The sequence below is a fragment of the Desmodus rotundus genome, chromosome 6 (genome assembly GCF_022682495.2).
Source record: "Desmodus rotundus isolate HL8 chromosome 6, HLdesRot8A.1, whole genome shotgun sequence".
NCBI lineage: Eukaryota > Metazoa > Chordata > Mammalia > Chiroptera > Phyllostomidae > Desmodus > Desmodus rotundus.
Genome location: NC_071392.1, coordinates 130,710,896 through 130,737,551, shown reverse-complemented (window position 1 = coordinate 130,737,551; position 26,656 = coordinate 130,710,896). Strand labels below are relative to the sequence as shown.

The 26,656-nt window shown below is 38.7% G+C and overlaps 1 protein-coding gene and 1 non-coding gene across 3 annotated transcripts; both read left to right on the top strand.

Moving 5' to 3' along the window:
* The first annotated feature begins 10 nt into the window (after window positions 1-10).
* On the top strand, window positions 11-26,456 carry SNX5 (sorting nexin 5). Of its 2 annotated transcripts, XM_045194562.3 has the most exons (14): window positions 11-274; window positions 507-598; window positions 11,271-11,375; window positions 12,593-12,703; window positions 13,474-13,595; window positions 15,112-15,235; window positions 16,169-16,264; window positions 17,507-17,612; window positions 17,698-17,773; window positions 18,700-18,739; window positions 18,829-18,915; window positions 20,537-20,696; window positions 24,011-24,096; window positions 25,661-26,456. In XM_045194562.3, exons 1-14 carry the CDS (start codon window positions 28-30, stop codon window positions 25,709-25,711), a joined length of 1,503 nt encoding a protein of 500 aa, XP_045050497.2. In that variant the 5' UTR covers window positions 11-27; the 3' UTR covers window positions 25,712-26,456. The 2 variants fall into 2 exon arrangements, with proteins under 2 accessions (XP_045050497.2, XP_053782214.1); XM_053926239.1 differs by lacking the exon at window positions 507-598 and having other exon boundaries at window positions 136-274.
* Window positions 6,095-6,331, top strand: LOC112304313 (small nucleolar RNA SNORD17). The gene has a single exon (XR_002974755.2). It is a non-coding gene; the product is annotated as a small nucleolar RNA SNORD17 (small nucleolar RNA).
* Window positions 26,457-26,656: the final 200 nt, after the last annotated feature.

Genomic DNA, 26,656 nt, shown 5'->3' with positions numbered 1-26,656 from the left:
CTACCCGCTGGTTCCCATCGGTAGACAATGGGACGATCCTGGGCAAGTCCCTCCTTTCCCGCCGAAGCGCGGGCGCCTCCGTATCGCGCCCTTTCGCTCTCACGAGATCTGGTTTACGTCACAGCTTGTCGCCATCTTGGACTCTGGTTGAACAGTAAAGTTCCACGCACAGAGGCACCGTCTTTCTTGAGACGCGCCTGGCAGGGAGTGTTTCAGCTTCTGCGTTCCTGTCGCGTACCTGTGGTCAGCGGCTTACGCGTGACCGGGAGTGAGGGTAGGACTCGCGTAGCTTCTTTGCCCGGCTCCAAGATGGACGGCAGCGGGAACGGGGGAGGAAACACTGGGGGAGCACGTGGCGCTCCACTAGCCTTTCTTGGGGCTTCTGGGATGGTGGCGGAGTCCCGAGGCTTCCTGCCGCCGTCCGGTGAGGAAGCTAGTTGGAGGCGGTGCCGCGGCCGCCCCCCAAGGCGTCCGGCGGCGGCCCAGCTTTTTCTTTCCTCGCACAGCCAGGCAGCCCGCGCTCGAGGCCCGCGTCGCCATGGCCGCGGTTCCCGAGTTGCTGCAGCAGCAGCAGCAGCAAGAGGAGGATCGCAGCAAGGTGAGGCCTTATGCACTTGCAGGCTCTAGGACGGGAGGCCCCGCCGACCTCCCGGAGTCCCCCATTTCTTCCTTCGTCTCATGGGGGCTTTGGGGCTGCTCGTGCACCCGTGTCTCTTAGCGAGGGATTCTGCCACGCGGGAAGCACCTGCCGGACCCGCGCGCCCTGTGTTCTCCCTGAGGGCTGCCTGGGGACCTCCCTGCGGACCCGGGGGGTGAGAACCAGAGAGGCGGCACCGGTCCTGGTGATACCCGGCCAGGTGTCCAGTACCGAAAGGGCGCCTGGTGAGTTTTTGGAGACCCGAGAATGTGTTCTTAAGTAAAAAGTTTTTAAAGCTTACCTTGAATTCGTGAAGACGGGACGGGAAACTCGAAATCCACTTAACAAGCGACAAACGACAGTTTGGTTTTGTTGCCTCCAAACGGCCTCCCCACCCTTTTAGGAAACTCATTTTGGCCCAACTTCTGGGGAAATTTCATTAAGTCAGATATCTGAAGCATGTTTTGTTACAACTTCATAAAAGATTAATGCGTCGTCACTGTGGGAGTTCTGTAATACTGGGTGCTCAAATACTTGTTGAACTCAGATATTACTTTTAAAATTTGAGTGTTTGTGTAGATTATTTTTATGCTGCTTGAATTTTGAGGTCTAGAAGGTAACTATTGGGTTGGCCAAAAAGTCCGTTGTTTTTCCTGTAACATAAAAGACACATTTTTCACTTTCACCAATAACTTCATTGATTTGGATATTTTGAGTAGGTTGGCTATCTCCCGGTATTGGCTTCCAGTGGTAGAGGCCAGGAATGCTGCTAAACGTGTTCCAATGTATAAGACAGCCCCACAGCAAAGAATTATTTGGCCAAAGTGTCAGTAGTACCAAGAAACTTTATAAAACCACGTTTCATCACAGCACGGTCTCCATACACTGCATAAATCTTTTTTTTTTTTTTTTTGCATTTCAGTTACATTTTTAGCTTTCTTGGAAAGTGTTGTGTATTTCCTTCCATCTTTAATATTAAAATGGCTGCACAAAAATTCACCAATTTTGGTGAGTTTTTTTTACACACGCTGATTTGACAACTGTCACAGTGCAATCTAACAGAATTGTTTAATGAAGTTAAAAACAACTAAGCGCTACTAGAGCCATCTTACGGAAAAAAACAATGTTTTGGCCAACCCATACAGTGAGAGCAGGTTACTGTGGCCAATTAGAGACAAGCCTCCACTTGTTTATTGCCTTTATGTTTGAATTAGTGTCACAATTAATGGAAGTTGACGTGAACCACACATGTGTGCAGAATCATCAACAAAAGTTTTTCTGACAAAAAATGGGGGGGAAAAGTTATCTAGAAAAAAACAAAGTGTACTCAGATTGAACCTGGAAGACATCTTAGAATGTTACATCTATTTTACAAGTCTTATTTGGAGGGACTATTTTTCCCCTAGTTAAGTACGAAATTGTTCCCAACAAGGTATCATTTCTAAGTTACTTATTGAAGTGCAATTTTGTGTTGAGGATAGCAGGGTCTTGGTTGAGTATTCTTATTTTTTGAAAGTTGAAAGAAGTAACTTAACTCTTTTTAATAAAACAAAGTGAGAACTATGTTTCAAAGTGAGACTATGATTGTTTCTAGAACATTTTGAAGGTAGTTTTGTGTTTAGAAGTTTAGGTGCTGAATAGGAATTATGATGGCAGTTTGATTCACACACACACTTCTTTCTTGACCCAAAATGTTTTAGACAGCTGATGAAAAGGACTTTACTGCTTCAATAGGCCTTCCTGTTTGTTAGTACAGTATATGATAGCCGGTATTTGAAATAACTTGTCCATCATTCTAATCTAGCAAAATGGGAGGTTTATGAAGGCTATTTCCTGCCTCCTGGTTTTTAGTGGCTACAGGAAAAGTATTATTTTCCTTTAGTTTTTTAAATTAAGGGATAAAGAATAATAAAGCTCACTAAATTTTCACCCTAACACATGGCTTTATTTTGCTTCCTGATCTAATTCTAGTTCTGTGTTGTGGACCATCTATCTAGATGGTTTTTACTGTTAACCTAAAGGAAGTTTGGAACAAATGTGAATTAACAAGAGGCAAAATCTTAGGCAAAGCTATGTTACCTAAAACACCTTTGTTAATCAAATATTTTTATAGAAAGAAGGTTATATTTTTCAACTGTAGGCTTTGGAATTTCCATGAGAGTAGAGGTTTGTGGGATTTAGGTCCACTAATAAAGAAGGAAACATAATTGACTCGAGGATTTTTGAATGCTTGTAAAGTACTTTTTTTTTTTTCTAATTTAGCGAAAACTGAAAGGAATATCCGTCTATATCTGGTAGCCTGACACTTTCATTTAGCTGAAGGTGCTGGGATTTGTCTCTTGTCCCAAAAAGCAGTTTAAGGGAAAAGTGCATGGTTTTTCACTCGTTCTCTATTGAAGAAAATAATTGTATTTTGATCTTTAAATTTAGAAAAGTAAGGTTTTACCAAGTGTAGCCTCTGAAAAAGTTAAGTATAGCATTAATACCATTGGGCTCCATCTTCATAATCTAGTATTTGTGCAACCCTCTGCCGGCCCATGGATGTTCTCAGGGGTCTGGAGTTTTTAGTGGGTAGGGAGGAAATAATTGGAAGTTACCTTTATCTCCAGTCGTTTTCCTGCTTCTGGGTTCTCCGGGCCTTCTATTTACCGAAAAGCCATTTAAGTAGTTGGGCATCATGTTTAGGTTCCCCCTTAGATTCAATGTGTATACTTTTGTGGTGATGAGTCTCCTCAGTAGTCCAACAAATCTATCACAAATTGAGTGTGGTTCCTGATTGCCTCCCATGACTATTTTTGTTTTTTAATACTTAAATTGGTAATAGACTGAAGTAAGTTGAGTGCCTAGGAAAAGCTTTGCCAAGGACTCAGTGGTAGCCCGTCCCAGTAGTGCTATTGCAACTTGGTAGTTAATTACACCGACTTTGTGGGTGGATGGTGTCTCCTCAGAGTCAGGCATTAGTGTTCTTGGTGCTGTTCTGGTTTGCAGTGTTTTGTTAACTGATGTGGAAGTTGTTGTAGGGACACTTGACTCTCTATCATAGTGGGTGGAAGAATGTAAAATTTGTTTTATTGTAGGGACAGTCCAGTATTTGACCAATAAATACAGAAGCAATTCCAAATTGACTAATTTTTGTGGATAGACGTTTTTTACATTTAATGGCTTGACATCGTTTTTCTTTTCTAAATTCTGGAAGTGGAACTTAATCAAAGCTGCCCAAGCCTTAGTTCTAGATCAGTAACTTGTACAGAGTGTTTTAAGATCCCCATGATCTTATATTTTTTTGGCTGTAGGAAGAAATGGCCAGTGGAGGCTATTAGGGAATTTTTTAGATCCTGAGATCTAAATTCCCATTTGGTGTTGAAACCTGGTAACTGACTAAAACCGAATGTAGAGCTTTAGTTTAAACCAAGGTTTTTTCAGCGTGAGCACTGTTGACATTTTGGGCTTGCTAATTTTTTGTTGTGGGGAATTGTCCTGTGCATTGTAGGGTGTTTAGCAGTGTACCTGGCCTCTACTGGGTGACAGTAGCTCCCTTCCCTCCTGTAGTGACAGTCAAAAATATATGCAGACATTGTTAAATGTTCATTGGTTGGGGATCACTGGTTTAAACTTCCCTTTCTAAAATGGTGTGATATGAGGGGGTCCAGGTTGCGTTACAGAGGATATTCAGATCTATAATTGATAAATTCTAAAAAAAAATAAATAATAACACGCTCTATGAAACAAGCATTTTTGACTGTCTTTGGGGGAATTAGCTCCTCATTCCCCAATATTATCAAAAGATGGTAAGAGGTGGTTTCCCTCATCGGTTCTGGGCAATTTCAAGTTGCAAAGAGGCCACCGTGCATTTACTGTGTTGGAATTTAGTGCCCACTTTGGATCATGGAAACCTGAGGCGCTCGTGCTACAGCACTGAGTACACTGTGGGCTAGAATTGAAGTTCACTGAGAAATGTGCTGTGGGGTAGAACTTAGTTTAAAGTTGTGCTTTTTAAAACATTTTCCTCTGTTATTATCAGGGCCTGGTTTGGTTGAGGAAATTAGGCAAGAATAGTTCTCTGTAGGTTAATACCCTTCCAATAGCCATGCAAGTGAATGAAGGTGCATGCAGTGAAATTAGGTAGTATTTAGGGAAACATCCTTTTAAGGAACCCAGTTATTTTCAGGAAAGTTTCAGAGCATTGTAATTCTGCTTTTTCTTTTTGAAGCAGTGAAGGAAGATGGCTGCAGGAGGACATCTTGTCTCATGGGAGTGTAGTAAACTTGTTTTTACAAGTATAAATTTAAAGTTTCTCTGCTGATCTAGCTTTCCAGAAAACTTCATCTCCAACACCTGTTTCCTGATTGGCCATTGAGTTAGTCTTAAGAGATAGCCCCTCTAAAAGAGGGACATGACATTCATCAACTGTTTTCATACCCCAAAGGCAAACCATAAATACCACGGGAGGAGTGTGCAAAGTTGCAGTTAGAGGCTCAGAGGAGGAACTGAACTTCCTCAGTTTAGATACTGCATCCTTGGCTAGATTCCCTTCTCCTTTCCTTTTTACAAATTTGGTGTAACTTTTCCAGGTACTGTGATGTGGTCTGGAGAGAAAAGTGTAATTTTCTCAGAATAGCTGCTTATATTAAGCTGTGGCATGCACTTTTTGCTTCAAGAGTTTATAGTTAACTTGTTTTTGAGGAGCAGGCCCCTAACCTTCATTCTAATCAGTGTTAATGATGAGTACAAATGCACAATCCAACTTCTTGGGCCTTCACTTTGTCTTGCTTGAAGAGTAGGACAAAGCTGTTGGTAAATGATGAAATGAGGTACTGGAATATTTACTGCTAAGTGATCTGGGAAATGTGTAGTATTTCCTACTCAAAGTGTGGAAGAAATGTCACCAGGAAGCAGGCAGCCTTCTCTCCATGCTGCCATTTGTGTCATAGCCATTTATGATACAAGCTTAAGCTCACACAGCTCTCCATGTTGCTGAACAATCTTTGTTGGTGGTGAAGGTAATTTTTTTTATTAAACCTATTTCTATTCATCATGGTTTGATCCTAAAGGTTAGGTAGTGAATGCTCTTAAATGCCTTCATCAACAGAAGTAAAGTGTAACGTGTTGGGTTTGTATTATAGTAGAGGGCAGTGGACTTGATACACCAAGCAACTTGGGGGGGGGGACCTTGATGGGATTAAGTAGTGGGTGAAGGGCTTTCACTTCGAATGGAAGAATTAGTTTTTCATTTTTTTAGCTGCTTCATCTGTGTTCAGCTGTGTTCATTTCTGTGCTAGAAGATCCTTAGAAATCACATAGTTCAGCCCTTCTCATTTTGTGAACTCATTTGAAAATAATCCATGTATCTGGTAATTAGATGGATTTCTTGAAATGAATGTTCTTTAAGCCAATAATTCAACTTAATCTTTCTGGTTCCTTGCTGGAATTAGGCTAGTTCATGGGCTTTGCAGCCTTGTGAAATGATGATTGAGTTTATCCATTCGCTGAGTACGCTGCACTGACCTTCTTCCAAGCCTCAATTCCTGTTCTAGGAACTGGGTGCTAAGTAGCCTCCAAATGTCCTGCTGTCTGTGGTGTTCTACTATGGACAGCTTGTGTGTTGGTGGACTACGGGTAAGAGTGGTTGGTGTCAGCAGGGATGGGTTCCTCTGGGTCCCATCCCACCAAGATGAGTGGTGGAAATCTGATCACTTGCTGTGGCCCTTTCTCTGGTTCTTTAAATTTTATGACTAACTTCCATAACTTTGTAGACTGAGATCTTCTATAAGACTTTGGTTCTGTTATCCTTGGAGGCTATTATGATACTGGCATACCTGAATACATGAAGGGGAGAACCAATTATGGGTGAAGGGGGAGGCAGGAGATGAGAAACAAATAGTGGTAGAAGCAGAGCTCGTTGCTTAGAGTTAATTCAATTATTTTCATGCACCACTGCCATAAGGAAAAGCTGGGATAGAATAGATAAACAGATTACAGGTTACCCTCAGGTTGGAAGAAAACAATAACAAATAATTTGAGTACCAGTACTTGAATCATACTTTGGGGAAGGATATGTTACTTGAATTTTTTTTTTTAAGAATTTCTAATAGAGCACTTCCTGTGAGTTAAAACAGTAACAAAGTAATACGTTGTTTACTAAGTACGTGTCATGTGAACCTTGTGTATCTGCAGGCAGAATATTTTTGTATTTATTTCCTCACTAATGAATTTTGGACTAGGCAAACGTTTACGTTTCTAGATGAAAGATGGTGTTTCCTGCTCCTTTGATCAGAATGAAAGTGTGATCCAGGAGGCAGACTTCTTGCCTCTGTTTTGGCTTCATGCTGCTGACAGACCATTCATGGGTGACTGTCCTTGGTAGTGGTCTTAATTTCTTAGGCAGTGAGATGAAAGATAACAAAGCAAAATCCTTAGGAGGAACAGTTTGAAGGGAAGACACACTGATGTAATATGTGCTGGCTAATAAGTACATTGCTTCTGCTTTGGAAATGGAAACCAGAAAAACACTTAAATATGTATATATATTAGGTTGGCCAAAAAATTTGTTACTTTTTTCCCATACAGTGGCTCTAGTTTTAACTTCATTTGAAACAATTTTGTTAGATTGCATTGTGACAGCAGTCATATCAGGATGCATTTTTTAAAAACTTATCAAAACTGGAGAACTTTTGTGCAGCCATTTTAATATTGAAAATGGTAGGTAATATGCAACATTTTTGACATGCTGTGCTTTATGTACAGTATGTCAAAAAGTACAAATGCAACTGAATTGCCAAAAAGAGAAGATTGTACAGTGTATAGAGACCGTGCTGTGCCTCATCAAACATGTCAAAAGTGGTTTGCAAAGTTTCTTGGTGCTATTTACATTTTGGCCAAATAATTCTTTGATGTGGGGCTGTCTTATGCTTTGGAAGGTGGTTGGTTAGCAGCACCCCTGGTCTGTACCTACTAGAAGCCAATAGTGGGAGGGGATAACTGGCATACTCAAAATCCAAGTCAATAAAGTTTTTGGTGAAAATGAAAAATGTGTCTTTTGTGTTTCGAAAAAAACTAAACTGACTTTTTGGTCAACCCAATACAAGTAGTTTTGTCTATCGGTTGTAGTTTCCCTGAAACATTAAAATTAAGGTGGAGATATATAGGGACAGGCATATTCAGCTTTTTAAAATTATATTCTGTACAAAACTGGATAAATTTTAAATGGCAGCCCTGGTGGGTGTGGCTTGGTTGGAGCATCATCTTGTAACCGAAAGGATGGGGTTTGATTTGCTGGTCTAGGCATGTGCAGGAGGCAGCTAATTGATGCTTCTCTCTCACATCAGTGTTTCTCTTTCCCTTCCTCTCAATAAAAAGGCAATGAAAATGTTCTCAGGTGAGGATAAAAAAATTATTTTAATGGCTGTTCACCTACCTTACATTCTAACACATCAGAGTTACTATGGCAGTGGTTTCCTTTCCATTGTGTCTTGCTATTTTGGCTGTATGGCACTACTGTAAACTGGAGTCTGCAGTTACCATAACAACACTTACTATGTATCTTCTGTACGTATCTCCTCTGTTCTTCTTGTGGGTTCTGAATTTCAGAATTTAGCCTTCCATGTCATCTAGTCACATAGGTGCCCTTTGCCATCTGTGGGACATTAAACCTTTTTTGAAGAGGAAGCTTTGCAGATAGTGTTAAGTCTTGTACCAAAGTGAGTCATAAATTGGGATTTGGACCAAAAGTGGTCCTTTAGCTCAGAGCTCTGCAGAATTATCCATCAGCCAGTGTCATGTACCCCAGCTGGCAGGCTGGTGAATGAATGGTTGAGGAAATGCACAGGAATTCTTCTATCAGCTTTTCTCTTTTTCATACTCCCTTACCAAGCATTTAGAGTTCCAAAAACAGTTAAAAATTGCTTTCTAAATGAAGCAGTACTTATTTATCCTTTTCTCCCCCCTTGTCACAAGATCATTGTAATCCTAACTGTAAGGATTAATCTGTTAGGAAAGTACCATTGGGGGCTGAAACTCCATCTAAAGCTTTGGGTATGTAATGCAATGGTTTCTGTAGAAATCTACAAAAGAAAGTTAGTTTTAAAACTTACATTCCATTGTTTGAGAATACATGTTTTAAGTTTGATTCTCACAAGTCCTAAGGGAATTGGGAAATTGAAACATTAACCTGACTTGGTTCTGAAACCTGCCTTTCACTACTGATTTAAACAGCCATTCTTGGCATTTTGACACATGTAGCCCAAGTCAGAGACTTGGTGTTGGCCAGCAGTACTCAGCAGTAGTACTTTGGTTGCTATTTAGGGTAGGGGATGAAAGTGAGTGAATGGGGGAAAGTATATGCAGGGATACAACCCAGTCCTTGTACCCTACATCCTGGTGATTTATTTAGCAAGTACTGTGGCATGAGACCATGGGGCGTTGGTTTTGTTGACTGAGCTGAAGAAGGAATTCTGAGCATCACATGATGCTTCCGGAGTAAGAATGCTGTGCTGAGTTAGAAGTTTTAATTCAACAACTTTTTACTTGTGGTGATTTATCTGCTTTATTTTCTGTAGGGTTATGTGCTCCACTATTGGTTAAATGTGTCCTCAATTGCACTCATACCAAAAACCCTATTTCTCATGACTAAGAAAGGGAGACAATAATATAGTAAATAGTCTCGGCTATTATTTCCATATGGTTAGGGGTCTGGGAAAAGAGTTGAAACCAGAAGATAATTGTTCAGTGTGACAAAAAAGAGCTAGTAAAGTTTATTGTAGCTCTGACTGTGGTGCTTATATATAAACCTCATTTACTAGATTACATTCCTCTTAGGTCTTTCAATCCTTAGTTCCAAAGTAGTCCGTATGGAGCTCACAGGCCCATTAAGATTGCTTGGCTCATAGTGATTGTCACCATGTTCAGAAATTGAGAGATGGCTAGAAACCGGGATTTGTGACTTCTTTAGGAAATGAGATCTCATGAAACATGTCAGTTGTTGCTGAGCTCAGGGAAATTCACCTAAACCAGCCCCATCTTTCTAACTATGTTTGTTGCACCTGCCCACTTTGTTCCTGGTCTGACTGACAGATGCAAACTTTAGGTGGGGTGTTCAGTAGACTCTACAGTCAAATTTTACCGTATATTTTGAGGCCTTTTTGAACTTTGTATTTGCCCAGTGGTAAGTTACCAGAAGGAAGGAAGCAAGCTTTTATCAGAAATACGTCAGAGCTAGAATCACAGTTATGACAAAATGAAGTATCCCTGACCTTGAGGCTTATCTTTGTAGAGAGTTATAAATGGACATAGGAATATTAAGCCAAAAAAGCAAATATTTCGTAGGAGTCATCAAGAACTTACTTTGGAGAAGTATTTAGCTTGAGGTGTCAGGAACTTAAGTATATTGTGATCTTACTAATACCTGATGTTAAAATCAAACTCTGGTAACATAACCTGATGCTTGTTTCTTAGAGGAAAGCCATTGTTACAGGACTAACTTTGGTTCTTGCGATTTAAATCTTTTCTTAGTGTTAAAGGGAAAAGGGAAGAACCGACAGTTTCTAAGATACAGAGAGAGGATGCATTTTTGGTGGGTATATGTAATCTTTTTATACCTGATTGAAACAGTTTTTTCTAAATTTAAAAGTTAAGTCTATCAGTCCGTGGTCTTGAATTTTTCATTTTGAAGAAAAGAATCCAAAATGAAATTTAGGCGGAAATACCACAGTATTCCCTGTTCTCATCTTGACTCCAATCTTTACTGGGCATTCTCCTTGCAAGTGTTAGGACAACTTCCAGCACTAGCTTACAGTTGGGGTGAGGGGACGAGATGTTTGTTTCATGCAGTTTCATGCCTCATTTGTGTCAGGCCTTCATATTGACCATTGGCTTGTCTGCTTTAAGAATTAGAGAATTTATCATACTTAAAATTTGGTATGAAAACCATTTTAACCATTTTTTCCTAACAGCCTAGTTCTTCCAAAAATTCTTTTTAAACTGGCAAACATGTTGGATGTTATTTTTCCTCTGACTGTCTAACTTAAAAAATCTCTTGCTTTTGCTTCCAGGGCAGTGCTCACACTTGTCCCTTATATGTAACCACAGTGGGATTCTACTAATTAGGGCCTTTGTTAGTTTTTTTACAGTTTATTTTTTCTGTCTAGATTTTTTCTATTCTCAGACAGTCCCTGCATATGAATGGGTCCACTCTTGAGCCGGAATTTTGTCTTTTGACCTAGGATCCCATACCACATGACTGTTTTCTTGTTTTCCTAGTCTCTTCTTTCAGATATATGTAGGGTCTGGTTAATGCCTCTTGAATGTTCTTTGTGGTTTGGGCATTTATGTAAGAAGTTAAAGACTTCATCCTATCTAGTCAAGCCTTCTTAGTACTTCCAAGTATTTAGTTTAATGTACTAAGGCACATAATATTAGAATCATAGTTGCTTTCTTGAGATCATAGAATACTTTGGGCCCATCCATGCATTTAGGAGCACATTTCCCTGCTTTTTCAAATTAACTTAGATTTATCTCAGCTGACTTTGTTCAAAATGATCTTGTATAGACTTTTTTAAGTATCCGCCCCCATTTTTGGAAGGATATTTTTTAAGACTAAAATGGATTTGAGATTAACAACCAAAAATATGTATTTCAGCTGAGATCAGTGTCTGTGGACCTGAACGTTGATCCCTCACTTCAGATTGACATACCTGATGCACTCAGTGAGAGAGATAAGGTCAAGTTTACAGTACACACGAAGGTAAGTGTGACAGATTGACTTCCATAATAAAAACAATGCTGGGTTGCAGTCTTATTATTTACAGTGACAGCGAGAAGAGACTTCCTGGACTGAAAGGGTTGCCATTTGTTCATAGTGTAGAACCACTACTAAGTGAGCACCTCCCTCATCTTGTAGTGAGCCTCTAAATAGGTGCTCTTGCTCTGCAGCATTTGCCACTATGTTAGAACCCTAAGGCATTGCTGATGTTAAATGTGGCTTGTACTCTGCTCTATGAGGGAGCAAATCAGATGAAGTGATGGAGGCAGAGCCATCTACCTCCAAGGCTGAAATCTTCCACCTTTGTTTTTAATTTGCATGTGTGGGAAGTGCTTGCTTTTTCCCCCACATTTACTAAGTTCTTGGCCTTTACCCAGCGTATTTTAGAAGACTGTCTCTACATTTTTAATTTGACAAAAGCAATATGCCAATCTGGTTTAATTTCTCAGATTCAGTTCTTCCAGGAATGCATTCAGCCTCCTCCTTCCTTTTAAATTAGTTAAAATGTATTGAATGCTTGCCTTATACCAGGCAAGGTCTTAAAGGGTTTACATGGATTTAATTGTCTTTTTATTACAACTTTATTATGTTTTTTTATTATCATCCCCACTTTACAGGTGAAGAAACAGGCACTGATTTAAATAAAGCAAATATCAATAGGTTTTCTCCCACGTGATTTTTTTTCTCTTAATACCTTAGTGGCTTGACTCGCATACATCAGTTACTGAAAAAGGCAATGTGAACATAATTACATCTACGTGAGTTGGCCTGAAAGTGGATTTTTTTTTTAAGATTTATTTATTTTTAGAGAAGGGAAGGGAGGGAGAAAGAGAGAGAGAAACATCAGTGTGTGGGTGCCTCTTGAGCACCCCCTACTGGGGTCCTGGCCTGTAACCCAGGCATGTGCCCTGACTGGGAATCAAATCATCAACCCTTTGATTTGTAGGCTAGCACTCAATCCACTGAGCCATACCAGCCAGGGCAGGAAATGGAATTTTGTGAAAAGAATTCCTTAAAGAATGTGTTGAATTTTGGCTGTGACTTTTTATAATGGTAGGAAATGTTGTGTTGCTGCTTTTTGTTTTTTACTAGATGTCACTGTGAAGTTTTATTCAGAATTTTCCCATAGTACAGCCCAGCAACTCAAACCACTTTATCTAAAAGTGGTAGTTACCAGTGAATTTCTCCTTTCTTTACAGACCACACTGCCCACGTTTCAGAGCCCAGCTTTTTCTGTTATAAGACAACATGAAGACTTTGTATGGCTGCATGACACTCTTTCTGAAACTGCAGACTATGCTGGGCTTATTGTAAGTACATTGGGAAATGAGGTGATTACTGAAGCCAGTTTCTTCAACTTTCATTTGTTTAAAGAGACTTTTACTTATTTTTCATAATGGATTTTGAAAAGTCTGATTTCATCTGTCAACTAGATATGTGCTAACCATTATTGTTAAAGTCAAAAATATATGAGAATAGTGTTATAGCTATAAATGAATAGAAACATATAGTCTTACATTTCTCAAAAGTGTTGTAGTCTGCTCAGGGAGTAAAGGAGGCCATTGTCTTTGTGTTCGGCTCTCAAGAGTTAATGCATGGCTGAAAGAAGAGACTTACTGATTTTAAAGGAGAATTAGTGTGGTTTGTCTTGTGAGGCAGACTGAAGAATCTGGCCAAATAATTAAAATTAGTACTGAAGCTTATGTTTAAAAATATTCTCTTCATTAAATAATAGAATCTTTTGATTACCCTTTGGAATTAAAAATTCCTTTTGAATTTTGGAGACTATAATTTTGATGATTCTTCATCAGCTTTATTTTGGTACTGACTGTAATAAATAAATTTTAAACTGACATTGATGCAGGATAAACACTATTGTAACCCTATCAATTGTCCAGAATAGATAATCTGATCAGGTGAGTGCCAAACTGTTGGGAGAACAGTTTTAAATGGCCAAAAGGAATAAGGTTAAGAGAAACAGAGGTTGACCCACAGGGCTGGCTGCCTCCTGTGCATAGGCCCCAACTAGAATATCACTACTGGGGCAAATTTACTCACAAGTTACCTGCCTCTGCTGCAGATTCCACCTGCTCCTACAAAGCCTGACTTCGACGGCCCTCGAGAGAAGATGCAGAAACTGGGGGAGGGTGAAGGGTCTATGACCAAAGAAGAATTTGCCAAGATGAAGCAAGAGCTGGAAGCGTAAGTAGATCAATATTTTTTTAAGTGTAGTAATTAATTAACAGTTGCTAGTTCTTTCTTAAACAACATTTTGCAGAGTGTGGGGAATAGTATTGAATTTTTGACCTTGACTTCCTGGGGGCCACTAACAGCAATAGACAAGTAGTTTTCCCCTATATAGACCATACTTGTTATGGAATCCTGGTCTGGCATAATGAAGTAAAACCTTTGCATCTATATATAAATAATTTTTCAAGTGTAGTTGAAGTAGGTTACAGTGAATGCTGTTACAAAGAAGCATTCTGAATAATAACCATATTGAGGGTTTAGAAGAAGTCCAGGTCTATAGGAAAGTTTATTTTACTTTGGCTGTCATTTAATTCACATAAGTAAGGGTTTTTTATTCTGTATTGTGGTTGGAGGTTTGCATTAGTTTCTTTTGAAATCATCCTTGAACTTATCTTGGCTTCCTCCCCTCTTCTACCATCAGTGTATTGGAATTCAGTGCTCATTTCAGTAGTTGTCTTTAATGCTCTGCCCCAAGCCCATATTACTGTCTAGGGCCAGTGCTCATATAACTCCCATGTCCTGAATTAGTCACTTGAGTGACTGTCATGAACCATTGCTGAGGATAAAAGCACTGAACACAAGACTCAAGTTTGTATCAGGAAGTTTAGGGTGATCTTTAATGTCTAGATTGACATAAATCTACTTTATAATTTTATTTTGTGTGTGTGTATGTGATTTTGAGAGTACATTTATTGAAACAAAGAAGGTCTTAGGAGAAGCTACAGAGTCTAGGTGGGGCTGCTTTGGCTCTTAAGAAATGTTATGGGAAAGAAATGAGCCAAGACTGACTGGCTGCTGTTGACTCACCGAAAAATCAGAGAAAAGGAAGCCTTAGAGACAGGTTCAGGGAGTTAGCCTGGGATGAGCTACTGCTGCCCTGTTCATTTGTCCCCTGGTTGCAAGTCTTGTGGGGACCCTTAGAATTTAGGAGATGGACTCTTGGGAAGGGAGAGTGCTGGGTCTTGGTCTTGAGAGCTTTTAAAGGCTGGGAGTTTAGGGGAGTTCTTTGGGATGGTTCTCAGTAGAACATTCATCAGCTTTATGCTGATGTGGCAAAATGAAATTTATTCTCTTTATCTGTGCTTTGAGTGTGTTACAATTTATGATAATTCTGGGCCTTATTAGACTTAGTGCTACGTGTATATAGCTGCAGAATTAAAGAGTTTTCATTGTTTTAAAGAAACCATTGTTCTGTTGGCTGCTAAATACCAGCAGTATTTGCATGTAGGTTTCGGGCTTAGCAGACTTGATCCATCAACCCCAGTTATAATACCACTTTCCCTCTTCGTTTGCTCATTCTACAGATTCCAAAATGACAGCTACCTTATTACTTAAATGGTTACAAAGTAATACCAAAGTGTTTAGGTCATGTTCAGGTATTTTGTTTAGTGGCATGAGCAGAACTGTGATAACTGGGTGCAGTAGTGGTTGCTAGTTGAGTGGTACCAACTAAATGCTTCTCTTTTAGTGAATATCTCGCTGTCTTTAAGAAGACTGTATCCTCCCATGAAGTCTTTCTTCAGCGGCTCTCTTCTCACCCTGTTCTCAAAAAAGATCGCAACTTTCATGTATTCCTGGAATATGATCAGGATGTAAGGCATTTTTTTAATTCCATTTTCATGATCCAGTAAAATGTACAGGACTTTAAAAATATACTTGATGTATTTCCTGAAAAATTAACTTTTAAAGTTCTGAATTTCTTTCCAACTCAGTGGAAACCTTTTGTAGATGCCATTTCTTCTCTCCAGTAGATAATTACGTAAGGCCTTTTTTAAAAAGGCTCCTTAAAGATTTTGACCTTTTTTCCCCTTCTGAAGACTAGTTTTCTCTTTCAGTTAGGTTTAGGATTGTTAGAAGAAACTTAAATTGATCCACATTTTTCTTCTTGGCTACCTTTTTTTTTTTAAAAAAAGATTTTATTTATTTATTTATTTATTTATTTTGGAGAGGGAGAAAGGCAGAGACACTTTGGTCATTTGCCTCTCTTATGCCCCGAGCTGGGGACGTGGCCTGCAACCCAGGCATGTGCCCCAACTGGGAATAGAACCAGTGACCTTTCAGTCCATGGGACAACTCCCAGCCCACTGAGCCACACTGTCAGGGCTTAGCTGCCTTTTTATTGACAAAAGACGTGTGTGGTTTTTTTGGTTTGTTTTTTGTTTTAATGTTTCTGTTAATATGTATGAGACAAGCCCCGGCTTAGAAATTTTGTCTTCTAACCAGTGAAGTTTGGTAAAGAACATAGAACAAAACAATAATTTTACAAGGACTTAAAAGTATTAAGACTTGGTTCCCAGTTGTCAAAATATCTTCAGTCACAGTTTGAGAATTCTGACCTGTATTTAGATTTAGCTGTTCATTTGATACTTTAGATCTGGTGGTTAAGATGGAATTTGTCTTAAATCTTTGTGTGTGTGTGCCTGTACTAGTAACAGTGTTACTTGGAATATATTCAGGACTTCTTTAAAAGAATCTAGAAAAATATATGTACCATAAATTCTTCTTTTGGAATTCTCTTCCTTCAGCTGAGTGTTAGGCGGAAAAATACCAAAGAGATGTTTGGTGGTTTTTTCAAAAGTGTGGTGAAAAGTGCTGATGAAGTCCTTTTTTCTGGAGTTAAGGTAAGTGGTTTTAGTTGTTGAAGAAAATTCTTGACTTTGTGTGGATAGGTGACCTTTTATTTCTTCAAAAAAGATTTGTGAAACAAATTAACTTCTCAGAAATGTAGTAATTATTTTTAAATTTTGGCTGTTTTCATCTACTTGTTGAATTGTCACTTTTCTTCCCAAAATATCCCTTTCTCTCTCTGGAGAGGGGATAAGAACTTTTCTACACTTAAGTCTTGTTTATCTTCTCCTTTTCTGTAGAGAAGTTAATTTTTTTTTTTTTTAATTAGCTACAAGAGTAGTATTTCATTCCATTCTCTAGAAATACACTGTCCATTTTGATATCACCAGACATACGACAGTTGAGCACTTGGCATGTAATTATCTGGTGCAATTAAGATACCAAATTTTTATTTGCGTGCTGGATTTCAAGAATCTCACTGATACTTTTGTTTTTAGATACACTGATTTATTTTAAAAGTAATTTTGTCTGTTTTTATAATGTGGCTACTAGAAAAATTTTATGGCACGTATGGCTCACACATTTCTACTGGACAGTGCTACTCTAGAAAATCAAGTCTCTTAGTAATCTAATAGGTATGACTTATTTCTTCATTCCTCAGTCCCTTCACCTCCTTTTTAATTGTGTTATCATAATAGCTACTATTTACTGTCTAACTTTGTTACTTGGGGTTTGAGTATAAGGATCCCAGAATATAGGTGCTAACTACAGGGGCATTGTCAGAAATCTGGGAGCTCTTTGATGGTCTTATTGGCACAGTTTAAGGTGTGTGGGACTGTCCTGTGTCCACACATTGCAGGGTGTTTAGTGTCCCTGGCTGGTGCCCACCAGACAGATTCCAGTATTGCCTCTCAGTCTGAAAGCAACCAGATTCATACCTTTTCTATATACACACAAACTCACACACAGATGTGGTACCCCAGATTAGTTAGCAAGCAATGCACTAGGCAGTACTGTTGCTCTAGCAGAATCGCTAGATATTAGGATACTGGAGTATTATAGGGCATTGCTAAATGGCTCTTCAGAATGGTTCTCTGTTGACATTTCCTGCCAACACTTGATTTTTGCTAGTCTTGGGTATGAATGAAATGGTATCTTGTCAATTTGTATTTCTCTGGTCTGTAGAGATTAAACTTACGCATGAACTTATTTTTTTTTAATGTTTCTTCTAATATAAAATATACATTCATATTTTTAAAGGTTTTGCCTCTTAAGTTTTGTTTTTCCTCTTTTAGGAGGTAGATGACTTCTTTGAGCAAGAGAAGAATTTCCTCATTAACTATTATAATAGGATCAAGGATTCATGTGCAAAAGCTGACAAAATGACCAGATCTCATAAAAGTAAATACTGTTCACCTACTAGCCACATAGCTTTGCTAATGTGCCAACTCTGTTCATATAAAAAGAGCTGCCCTTGTTTCTGCAGATGTTGCAGATGACTATATCCAGACTGCAGCCTGCCTGCATAGCCTGGCTTTAGAAGAGCCCACAGTCATCAAAAAGTAAGTTTCTGTTGAAAAAGCTTTTCCCCTAATTCTCTAATCGAAAATGATTAGGTTGTATAATTAAAAGTGTAATGAATAATGACTACATAGTTTCAGTTCTGTTCTTGAGCACAAGCTCATCAAGGGTAGATAGTCTCTAGCAACTCAAATCTCCCTTTCCAAACAGAGACTCTTTGTAGAGGACTCAGAGGGCATTTCCTTACCAAACATGTGGCTGTTTTGTTAAAGCCTTTATTTCTGTCAAGGATTTATTAGATGTTTCCATTTCTTTTTGATTATTTTAATCTTGGAGTTGTCTTTGAAATTTGCCTTGTGTGGTCTCTGGCGTCATGGTGCTTGCCACTTTACCTGACAGTAGTGTGGACTAACTTGAAGAGATTTGATTAAAGTGGTCATAAGGATAGTGTAATGACCCCAATCTGATCCTGAGCTTCTTTTTAATTTGAGTTTTTCAGTTTCTCTGTCCTGGCTATTTTTGGTGTGTACAGTATCCTATGTAACACCTAGGCTTGTTATAATAGAAGGTAGTATTTCTGATTTGAAGGTGGAAGTCAGCTGATGGCAGAACCAAGATGAAATAGTACATGTTTATGGCTTTAGGATACACATGGTAGTGGTTCATTAGAACCCGACTTTGGCATTGGATAAGAACTAAGGACACAAGTTCTGCATGGCAAAATGGCTGAAGGGATACCAGGAGAGGTTGACACCCATGACTGTGACACTTTAAATGTGCTCAATTTTATAATCATCTTATCTACTAGATTGGGTCAACTATGATAAAAGCACTACTTTGATTAATTAATTCTGAAGCACCAATGGCTAGGACTCCTGAATTTATCCATTCATTTCTTGGAGTATTGATAAGATCATATGTCATACATGATTCAAGATCTTAAACTAAAATCATGTATATATTTCAGGTACCTGTTGAAGGTTGCTGAACTATTTGAAAAGCTTAGGGTAAGAATTTTTACGTTGGTCTTCATTGTATATTTTATAACCTGTGGATTTCTACTTAGATGACGGTGACCTTTATTTTATTTTAATAGAAAATAGAGAGTCGAGTTTCCTCAGATGAAGATTTAAAGGTGACAGAGCTCCTCCGATATTACATGCTCAACATAGAGGCTGCTAAAGTAAGTTCTTTCAGTTTGCCCTGCCATAATCCCATAAGAGGTCTGATGTTAGAGATGTATTCTTTTTGTTACAAATGAAGGAAGATAGGAATTTGTCAGGGTTGTATGTGTAAGCGATGTGGACCTAAATAGAGATGTAAACTGAGCAGGCTTGAGTTACTAGAAATTCCGTTTATTGAGGAATAGCAAAAGAATTGCAGTTTGGAAAACACGCTGTAGCAAATACTGCGCTTGAGTCTGGTGAGGGTTTGGGGCCAGTTGTATTTATGGGCAAGGAGGGCACAAAGATGGGAAGTCCAGCCAGAGTTCAAGTAGCGAGTTCATTGTTTGAGGGTGCTTGTCCCAAGCAGTAAGTTCATGGGTGGCTTGTTCATTGGTCGGGAAATTCTTCTGGGTCTTCTGTAAATCCCACATTTACAGGAAATTAGCCTCTTAGTTCTTAAGTTCTGTTCTTCTGCAGGCATATGCATGTGATTCTTCATATCATGTCTTTCAGATCCATTTTAGATTGAAATCTTTTCACATTCATATGCCTTTTTGTGGCACTGTATCCTTAGTTTTATTGCTTGGGAGCAGTAGGGGTGGTACTGAATAGACAGATAATAGTTTTGTGGGTTATGAGGTAATTGGATGCGGGACATAAGTGAAGGCTTGCCTACAGGGCTATTTCTGAGCCAGAGAAAAGATTTTGGGACTTGTGAGTTTTTATGGAATTGTTGTTGTCACTGTGGCCTTTGAGTCATAAAGCATTACTTGTTAAAAGCAAGACTAGGTGGCTAGTAGGACAACCTTTTGGAATGAAACATGCATTATTCACTGTCGACACAGTCCTGAACAAACATGTTTGAATTATGTATTGCAAAACATGCTGAATCGGGCAACATAAAATTAGGGAAAATATATAACAGGAGGGTGCCATCAGGATGTAGAAATTCATTATTTTCTCCATATTTTGGTTTTACTTTTGTCTTTCGGCATCTTTCCTTTGTCTTTGGATTTTTTTTTTTTTATACACTTTTGTTCAGTGTATAAAATTGTTTACTTTTTATACACTTTTGTTGAGTGTATCTTTATAATGGACTTAAGTGCAGATGATAAAGGCCCAAGTTTTTTGCATATACACAAAAGTGGATGTAATTGAATTTAATGTATTTGTCATACATGCGCTCTAACTTTCCATTTTAGGTACTAAGGTAACACCTGCTTTGCTGTAAGATCCTCAGAGTACACCCTGCCCCTAAAGGCAGGGTTTTCCGGATAGAGTTATAAGGATATTCTTACTACCTCATTGCCCACTTGCATCCTGTTCCCATCATTTGACTCACCCTGCAGTAACTGCACATACTGTAATACACAGTGGTTAAGTTTCTGAAATTACTTTCTAGAAAAGGAAATCTTTGTTTTCACTGTTGGTTTTTTATTTTTTCACATGAAAAAAAGCACTTGGTAATGCTGTAAGAGTTGTTTCCAGCCTAATGTTGAGATTTAAAAAACTAGTAACAGAGAGGGAGTTGTAGAAATAGATTAGATTCTTGCCGTCTAACATTTCAGTTACTGCATTGGCACCATTGTACTTGGGATATTTTAACTGCCAAGTCGTATCTGTTATTTTTCTTCTCAGGATCTCTTATACAGACGTACCAAAGCCCTCATTGACTATGAGAACTCAAACAAAGCGTTGGATAAGGCCCGGTTAAAAAGCAAAGATGTCAAGTTGGCTGAGGCACACCAGCAGGAATGCTGCCAGAAATTTGAACAGCTTTCTGAATCTGCAAAAGAAGGTTGAGCAGGGCCACCCTTTACTTTTTATTTGTAAATTATTTCACCCTTACAGAGAGAAGTTGCATAAATAGTGCAAAGAACACCATACTTACATTCTTTACTTGGGGTCCGTATCTGTCCGCAGGTTGTTTTTATTTTTTAATTTTTTTTTTGCTTTGTCACTTGCAAAATGTGCTCCATTGTGTGTTTTTATAAACATGTTGGGTTTTTTATAACCATTTGAGATTAAGATGAAGTTTTATATATTACAGCTTGTTTTTTTCCCCCTGAAAACTACATTTCTCTCACTGCCCTATAGTACAGTTACTGACTTTGGTAAACTTTGATACAGTATAACACAACCTACATTCTTATTTTGTTTGTCTTAGTAATGTCCTCCAGTCTAGGATTGCATTTAGTTGTCACAGCTCTTAAGTCTCCTTTAATTTGGAAGGAACCCGTCTCAACCTCTTTTTGCCCTCTTGAAGACTAATCTCTTTGTACGAGTAGATTCGTTCCTCATTTTTGGTTGGTCTAGTTCCTCATGACTAGATTCTACTGGTGCATTTCCAACAGAATTATATATAAATAATATGTCCTTCTTAGGATGTGGTATCTGAGGGCATGTTCTGTCCATCCTCCCCTAAGCAATTTCAAAGTTTTGTGGTATTAATTTTGATTACCCACTCAACGAATTTTGGACTCCACTGTGTAGTTAATTTTTTTTTTCCCGTGCCACTAAATTAGCACTTTATTGGGGAGACTGTTTAAGACCATGCATGTCAAACTTTTTCCCCAAAATGTAGCCGATGTTGATGGTTCTTGCCTGAGCCAACCTTAACTCTGGTGGTTGCAGGTGGGCAACTTTCCCCTTTCCCCAGTTCTGGCATTCCCTTTCCAGATTAGCACTTGACATCCTTTAAGCACAAGCCTCCCCTTTTTCTCTATTTTTTTCTTACCTTTATTAGAATCATGGGTTCCCATTTTTGAAAATAGTTTTAAAGTTTATTATTATACTAACATATTTTGGGGTTCAACTTGTTCAGACCTAGCCAGTGAGGAGTGCCTTTAAGCTGACAATGGCCTTGTGACGTACCCTCCATTCTTTTGAGCAGTTTCACGGTCTCTGCTAATTTTACACCTTTTCTACTCCAGTCCTAAAAACTGCGATTTCTTGAAGGAGCCCAGGTTCTTTCACTTAAGGAATAGTGACAAGATGGGGTGCTAAATATGCTCATTGCTCCTGGGGAGTTCCTGCTTCTAAACCTTCTGTTGACAGCAAGGAAATATAAGTGTGTGTGCATGAACTTTGCTTCTCTCTACTCCCTCAGGAATCATGAGTCAGTGATGATGACTGAATTCCAGTACATATCCACAGAGTTTTTTCTTGCTTTCTCCCATTCCTTTTTAATATAGCTTAGTTTGAGGAGGCGATGGTGCACCATTTTCATTGAACAAGAGTATAATATGTAGTCATTTCCTTAAGGGATCTCACTGCCCTGTAGTTTTTAGAGGCTATGGATCATGCCAGAACAAAAAGTAATGAATGTGTCTTTTAGAACAAATACAATTATAGTGAGCCTGTACTTGGTTTACTCTCAGAACACTTCCCCACTCCCTCAAAGCTCAGGTTCCCATGAGGAATCCCAGTATCATATTAAGACTGTTTTTCTAAAACGTTCCCCCCCGCACCCCCCCCCCCCCGTAGTTTCAAAATCTAGGCATATTTGGAACCGTCCTGTTGATAGCTGTGAACAGTGGAATTTTCTTCCTTTGTTGTAACTTTTATCTTTTCAGGATTGTAATGCCTTAATGGTAAGGACCAGAGCTTCTCTGTATAAAAACTTTGTAGATGGCATGGAGGCATGCTTACATGGCTATTTTTTGGATTTTTTTCAAAGGAACCTCCTCCTCGTTCTTAAATTCTTGCCTGCCCCCCTTTAAGCAGGTAATTTAAATTTATAAGGAAAAGAACACACTTCAGAACTACTGAGGTGAGCCCTGTCTGGGTAGATCAGTTGGTTAGAGCATCATCCTGATACCCCAAGCTTGTGGGTTCGATCCTTGGTAAGGGCACATAGAAGAATCAACCACTGAATGCATAAATAAGTGGAACAACAAACTGATGTTTTTTTCTCTCTCCCCTTCCCTTCACTTTCTCTAAAATCAATAAATAAAAATTAAAAACTATGCTGAAACCACAGGTTATTATATAGGCCATAGTTTAGTGACTCTGGGAGTTTTAGAGAGGATTAAGGAAAAATGAATGTTTTAAAATGGTGCCACTTTAGGCCTGCCTTTATTGCCTGAGGTTAGTTCCTGTGAACTAACCTCTTTATTCAACTTATAAGCCTGATTGTATGATATTTCAGAGTACAGTAGTCCAGACAATTCAGAGAATAATGAGTCTTAACCTGTTTGTCTCATTTTTGGTCTGAGTTCTTTCAAGATTTGTGGCTGAATCGATATGAGTCAGTTGAAGGAGCATAGTAAAACAATGGTGTGCGGGGACAGACTGGTTAGTGTAGAGTCCTGGTCCTTTGTGCAGGCCTTAGAGAAAGGAGGAGAGCTTATCTTGACATCTGGGGAGACCCATTTAGCCTAGTATATCCAAGGTATGGCCATTAACACATCACTAAAAATTTTTGTGTGTTTTTACTTTTTAATGTGGCTGCTTGCATTGTATTTCTGTTGGAAAGCGCTGTATAGACAGGAGGATAACTTTTCTCCTAAGTAGCCAAGAGCACCAGTTGAGCTAGGGAGGGCTTTCAAAGTTAAAAAAAAAAAAAATCCTTGAAAAATCTGTTGGTTGATGTATGTGTGACTTACCACCCCCCAACCCATTATCTATTATTGGGTCAGCCAAAAAGTCTGTTATATTTTTTCTGTAACTTAAAAGACCCATTTTTCATTTTCACCAATACCTTTATTGATCTGGATATTTTGAGTATGTCAGCTATCTCCCACTATTGGCTTCTAGTGGGTAGGGGACAAGGGTGTTGCTAAAATGTTCCAATGCATAAGACAGCCCCACATCAAAGAATTATTTGGCCAAAAGGTCAATAGCACCAACAAACTTCACAGACCACTTTTGACATGTTCGATCAGCCACAGCACCTTCTCTATGTACTGCACAAATCTTTTTCTTCTTTTTTTTTTGCACTTTTACATTTCTTAAAATAATAAAGCATAATACACTGAAAATGTTAGGTATAAAAACAGAAAATATGGTTGTGCTTCAAAGCTTGGGAAATACTATATTTATAAGACTGATATTTGGAAGTTAAAGATAAAAATTGTTCAACTTTTTTTTGGTAAACATTCTCTTTTGTAGAACTAAACAATTTCAAACGAAAGAGAGTGGCAGCATTTAGAAAGAATCTAATTGAAATGTCTGAACTGGAAATAAAGCATGCTAGGGTAAGTATTGAAATTAAGCCAACAACTTTTTTAGCTTTTTTAAGAGTTTTTTCCCCAAATAAAATATAAATTTTTTTAAAAGCCCTGGCAGATGTGGCTCAGAGGGTTGAGTGCTGGCCTGTGAACCAAACGGTCTCTGGTTCAATTCCCACTCGGGGCACATGCCTGGGTTGTGGGCCAGGCCTCCCCGATTGGGGGGTATGCAAGAAGCAACCACACAGTGACATTTCTCTCCCACCCTTCCCCTTTCTCTAGAAATAAATAAATAAAATATTTTAAAAAGTGTTTTCCCAATTCATTATCCCAGTGTCCATTAGGCAGGTGGGAGTTGCTCTGTGGTTTTAATCCCTTGTAGTAAAAATGGGAGCCACTTGCTAAACAGTTTTCTGCAAAACAAAATTTATAATGTCTTGGTGAACTACTGATTTTGGGAAGGCATTCTTGATGGCGGCTACCCTACCTCCTCAAAAGTCCTGTGGAGCACACTTTGAAGAACTTGTTCTAATTTAACACATCCATCATACCATTATAGCTCTTAATTATTTGGAGTTTTCATGGAAAGCATTTTTAAAAATAAATTGTCTTCTAGTTTTCCTAAATGTCCTCTGATACTTTTTTTGGTTTAGAAAGGAAGAACACTTCCTTGTATATATTTGATGCCCAACTTAATTTTACCCAGAAAGTTGGAGAACATTGCTTTTCAATGCTGGGTGCACATTAGAATCTACTCTGGAGTTTTTAAGACTTCTTGATGACCAGACTGATTCACTCAGAACTTATGGGGATGGCTTTTTGGGTGGTTCCTGGGTGCAGCTGAGATTGATCCCCCCTGAGAGTGCTGTCTTGTCCAGGGTAAGTGGGTCAGCCCCTAGAGGAGGGAACTGTCACTGGCTATCAGCATTGGCTCAAGCAAGAAGACATAGAACATCTGTGTGTTTTGAATTCCTTTACCATGACTACAACATAGATGTGTTTATTCACTTGTCTCTTGATTAAGTCCAAGTTCTTTTAAGTTGGAGTTTTAAAGTATTATTTATACATAATTTTCTTCATGTTCTGAGTTTTCTGAATTCCTTTAAAATGAGAACTTTGTAAGGCAATTTGTGCAAAGGTCCTACATAAATAGCATTTATCTCATCTAAAATCTCACCTGTAACTAATTTTTAGCACTTCGTAAGCAGTCTTTCCAAAGCCTTCATCTTCAGAAAACTTTTTTATGTAGTGGTTAGGTTAATTCACAGTAAGCAGAGTTGGCATGACTGCATTGGGAGTAAACCTGGGGCTGGGGAGGATGGAGGTGCTGGAGAAGCAACTACTAGCTCTTAAGCTGTGAGCAGCCCCAGACCCTCTGAGGGAGAGGAACTTGCCAACATGAAATTGGACGAGTGTAGGTTGTGATTCAGTTGTGATTTAATGAAGAAAAGCACCGGCCCAGTTTGGCTGTCATCTTATATGTCTTGTGAAAAGCCAGGTTGGTGGGTTTGAGTTTAGTTTTTACAGATATATAGGAAGTCTTGGACTCTTCGAGTGATTCATTGGTCTACTTTGACTTGTTTTCTTCCAGAACAATGTCACCCTCTTGCAGAGCTGCATTGACTTGTTCAAGAACAACTGATCTGCTTTTTCTCTGAAGAATATGAATGTGAAAGCCAGCATCACTTGCACTTAAATCATCACCACAGAAGATTTATTACCTTTGACTTTAGTTTAAAATTATGTTAATAAATATTTTGATTTCTAAAAATCTTAACACTTAACCATGTTGGTTTAAAAATACTTCTGTTACATGCTACTTGGACATAACTAATCTTTTCCTTATGCATTTAAGTAGCTCAAAGTGGGCAGAATCTAAAACTGGGTTCTCCCATAATTTGTTTTTAATTATTAAGAAAGGGTGCAGGAAATATGTGCCTTCTGCAAACAGGTATAAGGAATTGCCTGGTGCATGTAGTCTCACAGTTTCATGTGCCCATGTCCCTACAAACCAGTCGTTTTAGGGTAGGTGTCAATTACAACAAATAACTACTTGTTACAGGTAACAGACATTCCATTCCTTAATTAGGTAACTTTCCTGCCTTATTATCCTCACAGTTCTTTAGTAATCTTAAGTGTATTATAACAAGAGCAAGGACATCTCATTTTTGTGTACCCTTTGTAGCACCATTTTTGTAGTTGGGATATAAATATTTGAGGAGAGAAGTATCTTAAGGGTATAAAAACCAATTTGGCTTACTATAGAAAATGGCCAGATCTACCTTAAGAAAGATACGAACACCCTTCTTATTGGGGGTAGGGCGGGGGGGTTGTTTGTGTTTGGAATTTTTATAAAGTGTGTATATAATAAAATAATAAAACTGTTATATGGAGTGTTTTTGTGTAAGACAAGCCCAAGACAACAGTTGCAGCTAAGCCTTGGCCATGGTGAGGGGGTCGGTGTCTGGCTAGTGCTCCTGGCCTCTTCTAATGTTAAGGTTTTTGAAGACTTACAGGCCAGCTTTTTAGAGGGTCTGCAGATCTGGGTTTGTTTGTCTTTGATTTGATTCTGGTTTGTGTTTTTGAT